We start from the raw sequence: 14,602 nt of genomic DNA on the forward strand, positions 1-14,602 counted from the left end.
ACAGCAACCTCCAACTCCTGGGCTCAAGCGAGTCTTCTGCCTCAGCCTCCCAAGTAGCTGGGACCATAGGCACCCGCCACAATGCCCAGCTGTGTTTTTGATTGCAGCCATCATTGTTGTTTGGCGGACCCAGGCTGGATTCGAACCTGCCACCTTGGGTGTACGTGGCTGGCGCCTTAGCCACTTGAGCCACAGGTGCCGAGAGCCAATAAAACAAGTTTTAAAGGAAGTTGTGCAACATCAATGTAAGAATACAGCATCATTTGTCATAAATGGAACTTTTAAAAATTTTAATAAATTTAAAAATTTTGAATCAGGCTCGGTGCCCGTCTCACAGTGGTTATGGTGCCAGCCATATACACCACGGTTGGTAGGTTTGAACCCAGCCTGGCCTAGCCTAAGCAACAATGACAACTGCAACAGAAAAATAGCTGGGCATTGTGGTGGGCACCTGTAGTCCCAGCTACTAGGGAAGGTGAGGCAAGAGAATCTCTTAAGCCCAAGAGTTATAGGTTGCTGTGAACTGTGATGCCACAGCACTCTACTGAGGGTGACATAGTGAGACTCTGTCTCAAAAAAAAATTTTTTTTAAATCAAAGAAACAAGCCCAATGTAAACTCCACAGTGTTAAATTCTTGCTTGCACAAGAGATTACAGCTTGCTCTCTCTTTGTAAAAATGGGGGTTTAGGGAAATATTAGAGACAAGTGAGCACCTACCTGAGATTTCTCCATAATTGAATCAGGAAACATGAAAGATAATTGAAAAGAGACAACTTACTCAATATTCAAATTATTGCTGTGTGGTGCAGTTTTCATGTGTCATATTAAATCTTCTCTTGTGCCACCAGGGACAACTGCCCACACTGTCCTGGTGTCCACAGAGCCATGGCAGGAAATGATCCTATTCCACACTTGTGGGCTCTGTTCTCTAGCATCACTCGCTAAAACCAGGTCTGGACTTTGAGAACCACATGAAAGGGCCTAGATGCTCAAACCAACCTTGGCTTGATCTCAGAAATCAACAAGGTAGATTAACACAACTGCCTTCCTTCCCCTTGTTCCAGGATCGTCCTTAGAGGGCAAGAGATCATCAGTTCTGTTGTTCCCAAGTCCAGCAGCATCTTTAATTTCCAGAAAGCTTACAAACTGACTGAAGAGGAGGTAAGGCTGCCATCCTGTCCCTCTGTGCCACCATCCTGGAAAGATGGGTTGGCGTCACCCCTTGAGGTCACCCCTGAGAATGCAATATTGGGCCATTAGACCTTGAGTCTCAATGTCCATGATTCTGTGATTTGAGGACCTGCCAAAAGTTCTGATTGGGCTGGTGTGAGCTCTATTGGATGACTTCTGGCACCATCTTCCCTTCCTGTTCCTGAATTTGTTCATTACTGAAATGAAAACATCTCCTTGGTCTCTCCTAATTCCTAAACCTGTCTTCTGTTTCTCCTCACAGGCCCTGGACGTCAGCGACCACTTTCCGGTTGAATTTAGACTACAGTCTTCAAGGTCAAGGACCTTCACCAACAGCAAAAAATCTGTTGCTCCAAGGAAGAAAACAAAGGCCAAAGGCACCTAGATACAAGGGTGCTATTTGATTAAACATTTCTTGCCTCTAAATAAAATGGCTCTAACAGGTATGACCTGCTCCCTGCACTTCAGAAACAAGACTGGTCCAACTGCTTTCATTTTTCAACCTGAATTTATTCTGACTGGAGCCAAATTGGAAGGAGAGTTGTTTATTATCCCTGTTGGGTTCACACCTGAGCTTCCTAGTCCAAAAGGGTGATCTTCATGCTCTGAGTTAGAGCCCCACCTGCTGCTGCGGGGGCCTGCTCAGCTCTACCCGAGAGGCTGCAGATGTAGGCCAGTTTCCAGACCTCATCCTGGGCCATGACCAGGAAGGCCAAGACCCCAGAAATGCCAAATCTCAGCTGCACCCCATGATTTGGATAATTAACTGTTTAATCTGACCCCTCCTCTCTGAGGTCAAGCCACCACTACGCCTCACAGGTATGAAGCATGAAGGCCTCTCCCTCCTGGTCTCCCTGCCTCTGAATCATCCTCCTCCAACTCAGCCAGCCCAGTGACCACCAGCGCCATCCTCAGAAACGCTGCTCTGACCCCCATGCCTATAAATCCTTCAGGGGTTCCCATCACCATCCAAAAGAGCTTAGACTTTAGACAACATGAAGGTCTCGCTTATCTGGCATAAACCACCAACCATGCTGTCTGCCGGTCTCTGCCCAGCCCTGTGAGCTCCCGCAGGTCACAGGTTGTCCTCCACCCTGTGCACCCCACTCCCTCCCTTGGGGCTTTGGACCCATCCCGTGACTGTGACCGCTCTATCTCAGAGTGTTATCCAAGTGCCTCTGGCCCCCAACGTGCTCCCTACCCTCATTGCAGCATTAAGCACATTGTACACGTGTCTGTCACCAGGGTCAGTACTGGAAGTCTTTGGGAATCCTGGTCTGGGACTCAAGGATTTTGTTATCTTTCTATACCCAAAGAGGCCCATAAGAATCCAGCAAGGAGGCACCATTTACCTGTATCCGAGGTGCCGTTTTTGTTTGCTTTGCTTTGTTTCTCCAATGCCATTTCTTTGTTCAAGTAGTACATGAGCAGGGCTGTGTGTGAGAGCAGCCCCGGAGAGCAGGCAGTGAAAAGGAAAGCTGTGCCCTGACCTCATCCATGAATTTCCTGTCTCGGGGGCAGCCCCTCTTCCCAGCTTTTGTTTTCTTCCACAGTCTGCACATAAATGAGCACCATATGTAACCTTAAAAAATACAAAATGTAGCATGCCATATGCACAGTTCCACTCCTCGCTTATTTCTTTTAACATATTGGGATGATGTGACTTTTGATGTAGGAGAAAGAGACCATAAAGTCTGATACTTGAAATTACATAACAGCTGATTGAAAGAATAAAATCAAAAGGGTCCTGATTAAGCAAGGAAAACATCTTCCCCAAATGGCCAATTAACCTCAGAGGTCTTGTTGGAATTGTCTGGGGGGAGGAGAAAGATGTCAAGGCTGCTAAGACATCTGTCACTTCTTTTGAGGCAGAACTCACTATCCCAGGAAGTTTTCCAGTTTCCAAGGTGTAAAATGGTCAAGCAGGCAATTCACAAATGAGCTTATTATGGAGGGAGATAATGGTCCTTCTGCTCCAAAGTGTTTAAGCTCCACCAGCTGGCAAATCTGTGCCAGGAGCTCTGGCCGCTGGGCTTGGGACTCTGTGGTGGATGGGGAGGAAGGAGAAGGTGAACCAGACACTAAATTAGCCTGCCAATGGCTCTGACTTGGACCTGACACCCTACAGCTTCCTCCCTGACAAGACATCTCTCTATTTCTGCCCTGGAGTAGATTACTGGAGCTCTGGCCCCTGCCAGCTCTCATTCTGGGCAAACTCTGCCAGGCAAGAGGGCATGGGGCATGGCTCGTTCTGACAGTCCACAATCTAATGGAACTGCAAATATCCTCCTGTCCCTGTGGGTTACCTGCCCTGGTCTAGGCAAGGGACTCCAGTGGGGGGAGAGGGGTTCCCAGGTCATATGCACCCTTTCAGCTTTGGCTTTGTGCAAAGATTCTGAAGCTTGGTGTGAACCAGAATCCCTGGGAGCTGGTTATCCTGCTGACTCCCAGCCCCGGCCCTCCAGAGTCTGTCTCCTGAGATCTGAGCCAATGCCAGGAACCTGCATTCCCAAAAGTGAGTCCAAGGCAAGTGATTTGAGCCCCATGTTTTGAAATCACTCTCTCAGCCCTCCTTAGTGAGAAGAGGTGTAGCATGGTGGCAAGGGATAGGCTTGCTCTGGGGCCATCTTTTGTACTTCCTGCCAGCTGTAAGGCCTTGAACAGATCATTTATTTTCAGTTTCCTTATGTGTAAAATGGAGATAAGAAGATAATCAACCTTGTAGGTGAATTTTAAATAAAATGATGGGTGTAATGCATAGGGTACCTGACACCTAGTAAGTGGAAGCTATATTTTTATTAACAGCACTTGCTCTGTGAAATGGTAGAGTGCTTTAACTCTCTAGATACATACTATTCTTATTTAATTATTGAGAATGACTTTTTGCTATATAAGAAATCACACCAAGTTTCCATTTCTGTTTTTGAGACTATTATAAAACAGCAAAGTTGAAACCTGGACAATATAGCAAGACCCTATTTCTTTGTTTGTTTGTTTTTTGGCCAGGGCTGGGTTTGAACCCACCACCTCCGGCATATGGGGCTGGCACCACAGGTGCCGCCCCAAGACTCCATCTCTTAAAAAAAAAATTAGCCAGGCATGGTGGTGTGTGCTTATCGTTCCAGCAACTCCATGGAGGCTAAGCTAGGAAGATTGCTTGAATTTGATATAACAGTGAGTTATGATTGCATGTCTTCACTCCAGCCTCATCAATACCCCTTTCCTGTCCCAAACACAGAAACTCTCCTCCAGTGACCTTTGCTCTATCCCTGTTGGTACTGAGGTATATGAAGGGAGCTCCTCTAATTCAGCAATGCTGGATTCTATCTCTCCTTTGGGCTGGAGAGGGCAAATATAGAGGGCAATTTCTAAACTAGGAAAGGGTGACAAAGTAGAAGCCTTATCATTGCTTCCACCTGGCCCAGGCAGGTGCTTAGGTGGAAAGTAGAGCTGCTGAGAGAAAGAATTACACCTGCATCAGCTGTTGAGTCTCCCCATCATGGCTGCTGCCTGAATGATCCCAAAGGATCCAGAATTCCCATGTCATTTACCCACAGGTCACATTTTGAAAGAGGAATATGGTCACCATGTCCTTAAGACCCTGGCACAAGTGGTTTCTTGCTTCAGGATTCAGGGAAACTATTGAAATTAAGTCACATTAAAAGAATGTAAGGAAACAAGGATATATTGCACACACACATGCACACACACACTCACTCCTTTCTCAACCATCTCCCTACCTGCTCAGCTTCAGGCTGGGCAGTATAAGCCTATATCCCTGCATCACATGAGTTCTCTGATGGCAGGAGTGAGGATGTGTTGTTCATTTGCAAAACCCCTCTTGCTGCCTCTCTATTCTCTAGGAAACTCTTCACTTCCCCCACCCAATACCCTGTAAGCTTCATTTTACTTTTCTGCTTTGAGGTTCCTGCTTCTGAGACCTTTCCATAGTTTCCTAGAGGTTAAAGCTGGAAAATATCCATAAATATAACAATAACAAATAATAGTGGCCATTTGCTCTGTGCTGAGAAGGCACAGTGTGTGCTATCATACTGGATTCTTACCACAGCCCTGAGGGAAGGAGCCTGCTGTAATCTCCATTTTACAGGTGAGGAAACTGAGGCCCAAAGAAATTAAACAACTTACTCAAAGTCACATAGCTGGGGAGAAGTAGAGAGCCCAGGGCATCTCACCCATTAGACACAGTAAGCATTGTGCCAAGGCCCCATTGAAATGTGTTTATTTCTTTCAGCACCAGAAGGAAAAACATTCAATTTTAGGTTGAAGAAAAATTTTAATATGATAATATGTTTGTCTTTATAACCAACAAAGTTATAAAATATGTATTTTTTTTGAGATAGACTCTTGCTCTTTAACCCCAGGTAGTGTGCAGTGATGTCATCATAGCTCACTGCAGCCTCAAACTCCTGGGCTCAAGAGATCCTCCTGCGTTAGCCTCCTAAAGTGCTAGGATCACAGGCATGAGCCACAGCAGTGGCCATAAAATATAATTTTTAATGTTTTTTAAGAGGAGGAGCAAGCCATAAAGCCAAAAGTGCCTAGGGACCACAGAAGTCATAATTCAAATCCAAGTCTATTTGCCTCCAAAATTGATATTCTCACCAGTCTGGTCTAACCCCATTCTACAGGTAAGAAAATGGAGGTCCTAAGCCACACAGCAAATGGGTGGCAGAGTCATCCAGGAAAGGCAAGTTTCCAGTGGGCCAACCACCATATCATATGGCCTGACAGCACCACCTGGTGGCCTTTGAGGGAATTTCCCTGTAGTGAAAAAGAGACCTAAAAAGAGAAAGGGCATAGATAGGTCCAGGTACTCCCAGGCAGAGGCCACAAGCTAGCTTGTGCTCAGTGGGCTCCACACTCAGTGGGGGAGCTAAGTCAGGGAGCCAGTTCCATGTTCTCTCTAGGCTGGCACAGGAATTCACAATCCTCCCTATACAGAGTAATAGTATTATCCCCTCCCAGAGTAATATTTGTATCCTCCAGAGTTAATATTTATAAAGTGCTTAGTTCTAAATATAATGTGAGCCAAAATGCAATTTAACATTTTCTAGTAACCATATTTTACAAAGTAAGAAGAAACAAGTGAAATTAATTTTGATATATTTTATTTAACCCAGAAATCAGCAAACTTACCACCCGTAGTCAAATCTGGACCATCATCTGTTTTTTTTAAATAAAGTTTTATTGGAACACAGGCATGCCCATTTGTTTTCCTATTGTCTACAGCTGTTTTTGCACTATAGCAGTAGAGACTGAATGGCTGACAAAAATGAAAATATTTACTACTAGGTCTTCATAGAGAAAGTTTGTCAATCATGATTTAACCCAATCTATCCTAGTCATTTCAATACATAAATAATTCAATATAAAAATTATAAATGAGATATGGAAAGATTTTTTTATCATACTAAATCTTCAAAATTTAGTGTGTCTTTTATACTTAGATCATGTCACAATTTGGATAAGACACATTTCAAGGGCTCAGTGAACACATGTGGCTCATGTGGCACTTCATGCCAACAGTGCAGGCTTAGAACAAAGTCTGCGAATATCATACAGATATGTTTAAATACATTAAATAAAAAATAAATTTCCCATAAGCTCTTCTTAACTGGTTTTCTAGAAAGAATTAAACCCTGACATCCTGGGACAGCTCCTGTTGGTATTGAATCACCTTCTTTTCCATGCCTCTAGAAGGATGCTACATCAGCTCAGCCCTGGGAGGAAAGAGTCACTGGAATCATTTTTGATAGGGCTTAATTTATTCCTAGAATTATAATTGAGAAAGGTTGTCCCAGAGGCCACCTGTCCTCAGAATCAACTTGCAGACTTACTGTTGATGAGAGATCATAATAATAATGAATATAGTTCACATATATGGAGCTAGGCATTGTGCTAAGGGATTTCTGAGCATTGTTTTGTTTAATGACAGAAATGTCAGTGATCTCCCACAGGAAGCTCTTCTGTGCACTACTATTCACATCAGAGCCCTTCTCATTCTGTCCTGTTAGCTCCATGGTCTGCCCTCCATAGGCCCTAGGAGCCCAACCTAGGCCTACCCTTCCAAACCTAGGCCTAGCCCATGGAAGCTGCTATGTCAGTATTTGTTGCCTTCAATCAAATGACTCCAGAGAACCCAGTGGGTTGTTTGGCATTTGATTAAATCTGGCAGGTGTTTTTCTAGCAGCTCTGGTGTTCAAAGCTACAGGGTCCATTCCAGGAGAATCACATGCACAGGTTGGTTCTTGCTTACTTTCCCAAGGTGGGTAAGGAAATTCAGGCAGGCTAGTTGTTTTAAGTGATCACAGTTTTAAGTGGTCTAGCTTCTCTGTGAAGGAGCTAAGAGGCAGACCCATAGAGGCCTGGACAAAGCTGTTAGTTTGCCCAGTTCTTTCTGTCCAGCCTGAAGGCTGCCCTTTGGACCAGGTGAAGAGGGAGGAGTACCAAAATACCCTGATTCAGCAAGACCTGGTCATGAACATTTTGGTTTCAAAGAAAGCTGTGTGAAGGGTGACTATTTGAATTTCCCACATGCCCCAGGCCTTCTAAACAATAAGATGCTGGGCACCAACATCAGATAGGCCTCCATGGACAATCATTTGACCTGTCTGGAGGTCTGTGGGAGAACTCTTTCCAAGAGAAGGAGGAAAACCCATCAAGATAGCCTGAGCAACCAAGGTTTAGCTCAGAAGGTGATGTTAAGGGTTAAATTGTGTCCCTCCCAAAATAGACTTTTTTTTTTTAGAGTCTCACTCTTTTACCCTGGGTAGAGAGCCATGGGTCAGCCTAACTCACAACAACCTCAAACTCCTGGGCTCAAGCAATCCTCCTGCCTCAGTCTCCCAAGTAGATGGTACTATAGGTACCTGCCACAAAGCTGAGCTAGTTTTCCTACTTTTAGTAGGGATGGGGTCTTGCCCTTGTTCAGGCTGGCCTAGAACTCCTGACCTCAAGGGATTCTCCTACCTTTGCCTCCCAGAGTACTAGGATTACAGGTGTGAGCCACTGTACCTAGTCCAAAAATACATTTTTTATTTTTTATCTTTTTGTTTGAGACAGAGTCTCAAGCTATCCCCCTGGGTAGAGTGCTATGGCATCACAGCTCACAGCAACCTCCAACTCCTAGGCTCAAGCGAGTCTCCTGCCTCAGCCTCCCAAGTAGCTGGGACCACAGGCGCCCGCCATAACGCCCGGCTATTTTTTAGTTGCAGCCGTCATTGTTGTTTGGTGGGCCTGGGCTGGATTCGAACCTGCCACCTCAGGTTTATGTGTCTGGCACCTTGAGCCCAAAAATACATTTTTAAAATAATTTTTTAAGTTCTAGTCACCAGTGCCCCCAAATGTGATCTTATTTAGAAATGGCATAATTGCATATAATTAATTAAGATGAGGTCACACCAGAGTAGAGTGTGCCCCTGATCCAAGATGACTCCTGTCCTTAGAAGACAACCTGTGAAGACAGAGAGACATGTAGGCAGGTGTCTATAGTGCCAGCTACTTGGGAGGCTGCCACGTGACTAGGAAGGCAGAGGTTGAGGTATTCCAAGGAAGGCTGAGGATTGCTGGGAAACCAATGGAAGCTAGGAAGAGGCCAGGAAGGGTTCCCCCCTGTTTCAGCGGGACCCTATCCCTGCTGACATCTTGATTTTTGGATGTCTGTCCTGCAGAACTATAAGACAGTGAATTTCTATTATTTTAAGCCACCCAGTTTGTAGTGTATTGTTATAGCAAACCTAGGAAACCAGAAGAGGAGGGGCTTGTGAGTTCCGGATGGTGGGCGTGCCTCACACGTACCCCTAGGTCAGTCACAGGACACATCAGGCACTGGGGCAGAGATAGGCTAGGTGTTTGGGAACCCCTTCTTCTCTTCTTCCTGGGCACACAGTTATACTACTCAGTCCTCACACATACAGAATCATGTGACTCACTCCCACCAATAGAACGTGAGAGAATGTGACATCTGTCAGCTCAAGGTCATGACAGTTGAGAGTGGGTGTGTTCTCTCCACCTTCACCGTCTCTCTTCCTTGGTGCTGGTTGGAGGTAGAGGACTCAGGGAAGGGCTCTGAGGCCCTCAGGGATGACAGAGCCACCAGAGGGGAGAAGCAAGCCTGGATGTCCAGATAAACATATGGATTGCTGCCCACTAATCATCAGATTGGACAGAGGGTAAGAAATACAGCTTTATTGGCTTAAGAGATAAAAGGATTTAGGAGCTTTTTGTTACAGCAGTGTGGCATCCCTGACTAATACAGGTTCTGGGAGGAGAAAGGCAGTTAAGTCAAAATGGAAACTACTTCTTCCCTGAACTGTGGCATACATTGGTATCAAGCAACTCTGCTATAGATCCATTCAACAGAACATAGAGAAATAAAAAGCAGTGAGATATTCTCCCCTCAGCACCTTAAGGACTTAGTGAACCCCTTCCCTGCTCCAGGTCTGCTGATTGTGCCCTTGGGGACTCCTTGTTTCCCCCAGGAAAGGAGCCCCCAAGCCCATACCTTGCCAGTGATGGTGGAGGTGGGGCAACTCTGTAGGGACAGACAGGGCCTGCAGGCTGGGCCATCAGTTCATCTCAGAGGCACACCTGCATTACAGTCACACTCCTGGCAATGTCTCCCCCTGAGGGTCCAAATGGGCCGCGGGCAAAATAGAGGAGGGGCTCAGGGGCCCCTTCTCCTTTCTCCAGCGGGGTTCACATGAGCTGGTCCGTTCGCTGTGGGAAATTAAAGATGCCACCTTTCATGTAAAATGCCTTTGTGATGGGCTCAATCTTGGCATAAGTTGGAGCCTTCGTGTGCTTCATCGTGTCCCCTGAAACACAGCAGAGGCCAGGGTGAGCAAGTGTCACTCTCCTCCCGCCAAAGGGCTGAAGGTCAGCAGGGACACGCCGTACACCTGCTTCAGCAGTGAAAATAGTAAAACACTCTGGGCCAGTTAGGAACAGCCGCTGGCCTCTCACACCCATTGGTCCTACCTCAGGGCCCCAAACCCTCCTTTGATCCTACAACTAAGAGGTGATGCCCGGCATCACATGGGGACCCTGAGATCCTGAGCTGGCAGCGTGACCAGGGTCTGTCCTGATGAGTGGCCAAACCCAGTAAACTATATTATTAACCCCAAACCTCGCTCATGCCACCACATGTCTCCCTGCTGCCCATAGCCACTCCACCCACCCCAGGGCTGCACAGGAAGTTCCTACAGGGGCTGCCCAAGGCTGAACTAGCTCTTCAGATGCCCTTGGGCTGCAAATCCCACCTGGTGAACCACCACCACCAGGAGTGATTATACCAGCTACCATTTGTCAAGTATTTATGACAGGCCAGGCACCAGAGCAGTGCTTTCTAGGCGAAAGGTCATTTTGGCTAACCCAGATCGTGCCTTCACTCCTCTCCCCTGTGACTTTTTGCAGCTCCTAGGATGACACAGTCCCTGTTTGTGACTGTGCTGGGGTGGGTGAAAGTGGTTGTCTGTTCACATTGTATATCAAAGCAGTACACTGAGCCCCATAAATGCATCAGTGTACAAAGTTATGATTTAGTAAATAATAATAATTTAAAAAAGTGGTTGTCTGTTCCCATCTCATCCCTGAATTGGGTTTAAATTAGGGGCGCGAGGCCAAAAGTTTACAGAATATTCCAGAGATTCTGGAGCCTCAGCAGAATGAGTATGGAGGGAAACAGTCTCCCTGTCTCTGCCCAGAGCCTGGTACTGCCCCTGTGCCCAGGAGCATACAGAATTAGACATCCTGGGATGGATGTCAGCACCCCAATGATTGGGTTTCTGGAGAAAATGCAGGATATCCAGTTACCTTTGAACTTCAGATAAACAATAAATAATATTTTCAGTATATGTTGTGTGCAATATTTGGGATATGCTTTTATGAAAATTTACTCGTTATCTGAAATTCAAAGGTAACTAGGTGTCCGGCATTTTGATTTGCTAGATCTGAGAAGCCTATGACTGACATTGGCTTCGCTGACAGTGGACAAGGAGCAGGAGAGGAAGAACGAGGAAGATGCTGTGCAGTGCCTCAGCTGGCACTGGCTCTGGGGACACAGGGTGAGACCCTGCTCAGAAAATCCCATGGAGTGGATTATACCTAGAACTCCACACAAAGGTCCCCTCCCAGCAGGCCTTTCCTGACCACTGTCTGCCAGGGCAGCCCCTCAGTCTCCATTCCCTTCTCCTGATTTCCCTCAGAGTGTGGTCCAAGGGGCAGTAGCAGCAGCATCACCCAGGGCTCACTAGGAATGTAGAGCCTTCCCCAGAGCCCTATTCCGTTCTCGCCAACCCCTCCCACTCTCCCCCCCCCCCGCCATCCCACTGGATCACGTCCTGCATTTTTCTTTGTTTTTGTTTTTGAGACAGAGTCTCACTCTGTTGCCCAAGCTAGAGTGCTATAGTATCATAGCTCACAGCAACCTCAAACTCTTGGGCTCAAGTGATCCTATTGCCTCAGCTTCCCAAGTAGCTGGGACTACAGGTGCCTGCCACAGTGCCCTGCTAGTTTTTTCTATTTTTAGTAGAGATGGGGTCTTGCTCTTAATCAGGCTGGTCTTCAACTCCTGAACTCAAGCAATTTACCTGCCTTGGCCTCCCAGAGTGTTAGGATTATAAGCATGAGCCACTGTGCCCAGCCCAGATCCTGCATTTCAACCAGACCCCAGCTGATTCCTGTGCATAATGCACATTGAAAAGCGCTACTTTGCAGCATGGATCACTGCCTACGCTACATCATATCTATTTGTGTGTTGTCTGCCCTCTGTGAGGCCAGGACCATGTCTATCTTTTTCTCTGTTGTATCCCCAGGGACAAAAAGTGCCTAACAGATATCAGGTACTCAATAAACATTTGTTGACTGCTGAACCAGAATTCAAACGTGGCCTCCTGCTTTCAAACTGAGCTACTCTTTCATGTGTGTCTGCTCACTAGCTCATACGCGTGTGGAGATGGAATTCTGTAACTCCAGATCTCCCTCTATAGTCTGTCCTCAACGACAGGACCACATGGCCCCACCTCTGGGGGGTTTTGTGAGGATAACTCTTGGTCAGGTGCTTTCCCCTTTGATTTTCTCAAAACATGGTGATATAGAAGGCAGACACTAGGTTATTTCCATTTTTAAGATGTAGAAACTGAGGCCCAGGGAAGTTAAGGATCTTGTCTGAGATTATACAACCTGGAAACCAGAGAACCAGAATTTCAACTCCTATCTCCTGAGTCTAAGTCAAGTTCTTACTCCCTAGTGCATTCATTTGTTCATGTGCATTCATTTGTTCATTCATTCCACAGTTGACCAGCCCCAAGTTGGGAGCTGAGAGGGCATTCAGAAAGTTAACTATGCAGCCTTAAAACCCAAAGCCTCCCAGGCCAGGTGGATATGCAAGGAATGGTAACACAGTGGACCTACTGCTTCTCTAGATTTAAAAATCAGCAGAAGCACAAAGGTGGGCTCAACCATTCTGCCTGGAGGACTCCCAGAAGACTTTCCACAGGAGGTCACATGAAATGTAGCCAGGCAGAAGGAGGGGCAGGAGGAGCATTCCAGGTGGAGAGTGCAAAGCATGCAAAGGCCCGAGAGTGCCGCTGGGGGGTGGTAAGCCGTGTGCCGGGAGTGAGGGGGAGTGAAGGACAGACTGGGGACAGCACTAGGCCTGCCTGCTAAAGGCCTGGAACAGCAAGACGGTGGTGGCCCTTACCCATGTGCCAGCCGTATTCCCAGGATGATAGGAGGGGGTATTGGAACTTCTCCTCTGGCTTCTGCTGATATCGCTCCTTGAGGTACAGCGCCCGGCCTTGACCATCATGGGAGATGCCTTGGAAGAGAAGCTGCATGGTGCTTGCGGGGACCGGCCTCATTTCTGAGTTCTCTGGCCTGGTCTGGCCTGCTAACCCCCAAGTTGTTCCTCTGGGCCTGGTCTCCCAGACTCTGTCTCCCTTGGATGGGGCACCCTGGACACCCACTCCCTTGGATGGCTGGCTCCAGACCCCCTTGGTCTCTGGCCGTCCAACCTGTACCTCCTTGTGGTCAAGGGAGCTGGTGGCAGGCACTGAGCCCACTGCCAAACCTGTCCCAAATGAGGCCCTTTGGAACCGCTTCCTGGGCACAGTCCTCTCCTGATACTTGTGGCCATAGTTGATATTCCAGGCAACTCGGGTAGTAGCTTCTTTTTGGATACGCTCCCTCCAGCAGGCCTGGCTCTGGGAGGTCAACAGCTCCCTCATGGCAAAGGGGGAAGGCAGGGGAAAGAGGAGGGAAGGATTCTTGCCATAGCTCTGTGGCTTGTGTTTGGGTTGCTGGTGCCTCGTCTCCAAGGATACGTGTAGCCAATGAGGGCCAGGTTGCCAAGGCTCTGCCAGAGAAGAGGGGCTGGGTCACCCAGGGGACTTAGACCACCCACAGGCAGGAGAGACCAAGCTGGAAAAGGGAGCAGAGCCCAGTTACAACCAACCCAGTGTGCCAGGCAGGAGGCCTGGCCCTTAGTCAAAGGGGCCCAGGGATCAGGCCTTTACTTTCACTCCAGAGAGCCCGGAGGTCTTGCATGGGGTGCTGCACACAGCTTCTATCCCATTCAGCAAACCTCTTTGGACACCTACCATGTGCCAGGCACCCAAAAGGTCCGAAGAGAGGCCCTCTCTTCATTCTTAGGAAGCTCCGGACATATGGCTAAGGGGTTTGCCATGGAGACTCTGGCTCCTCAGACGAGACACAGCTCAATACTTTCTGGGTGAGAGGCCTCATCAGTACAACGGGATAATGGGGACTACCCTTGGAATGGGTACAATGACATTACACTAGCATATGAAAGACTTGGGGCAGATCTGGCTCAGAGGATGCACTCCATAAAGTCACCTGCAGCTCTGCAAGCACTTGCTGGCTGCCAGCTCCCACACTGTGCTCAGTGGGAGCCGCCAGCTGCCCACCCAGGTAACAAGGGTACTCATGGCTCTTTCTCAGGTGAGAGACTAGGCAGGACTCCCGGGGGGTACAACAGTTGTGTGCCTTCTCCATATGTACCTGGTGGGTGTGTACCTACTCTGGGCCGGGCCCTGGGCACTGGCCTTTCCACATTATCTCACTTAATCTTCACAGTGATTTGCAAAAAGGCTGTTTTATATCACTTTTCCAGATGAGGATATGACTAGACTTGACTCCAAAACCCATGACCACGTATTAAAGACACAAAATTCTCTCAAGGAGTGTGACAAGCACCTGAGAGACCCACAGGCTGGGTGGGGCAGAAGAGGACATGGCAGATGCCCCCAGCCGCACCATAGAGCCAGCTTTCCCATCCTCACACCCTTGGCCTTCCTGACCAGGCTCCCCAGGGGTGATCACCAGTTAGCAGGAGCTACCCACAGTGCCCTGGGGCTGCTTGCCTGTCCA

General features: G+C 47.7%; 1 protein-coding gene across 1 annotated transcript in view; it reads left to right on the top strand.

Annotated features, from left to right (window-relative positions):
* The window catches only part of DNASE1L3 (deoxyribonuclease 1 like 3), a 23,351-nt gene extending 20,547 nt beyond the window's left edge, over positions 1–2,804 (top strand). Inside the window, exons 8-9 of the mRNA XM_003785544.3 lie at positions 1,066–1,162; positions 1,455–2,804. Of these exons, the coding sequence (XP_003785592.1) occupies positions 1,066–1,162; positions 1,455–1,577 (220 nt within the window). The 3' untranslated portion in view covers positions 1,578–2,804. The remainder of the gene's footprint in view (positions 1–1,065; positions 1,163–1,454) is intronic.
* Positions 2,805–14,602: the final 11,798 nt, after the last annotated feature.

The sequence above is a fragment of the Otolemur garnettii genome, unplaced genomic scaffold (assembly GCF_000181295.1).
Source record: "Otolemur garnettii isolate 467f Iridium unplaced genomic scaffold, OtoGar3 scaffold00015, whole genome shotgun sequence".
Taxonomy (NCBI): domain Eukaryota; kingdom Metazoa; phylum Chordata; class Mammalia; order Primates; family Galagidae; genus Otolemur; species Otolemur garnettii.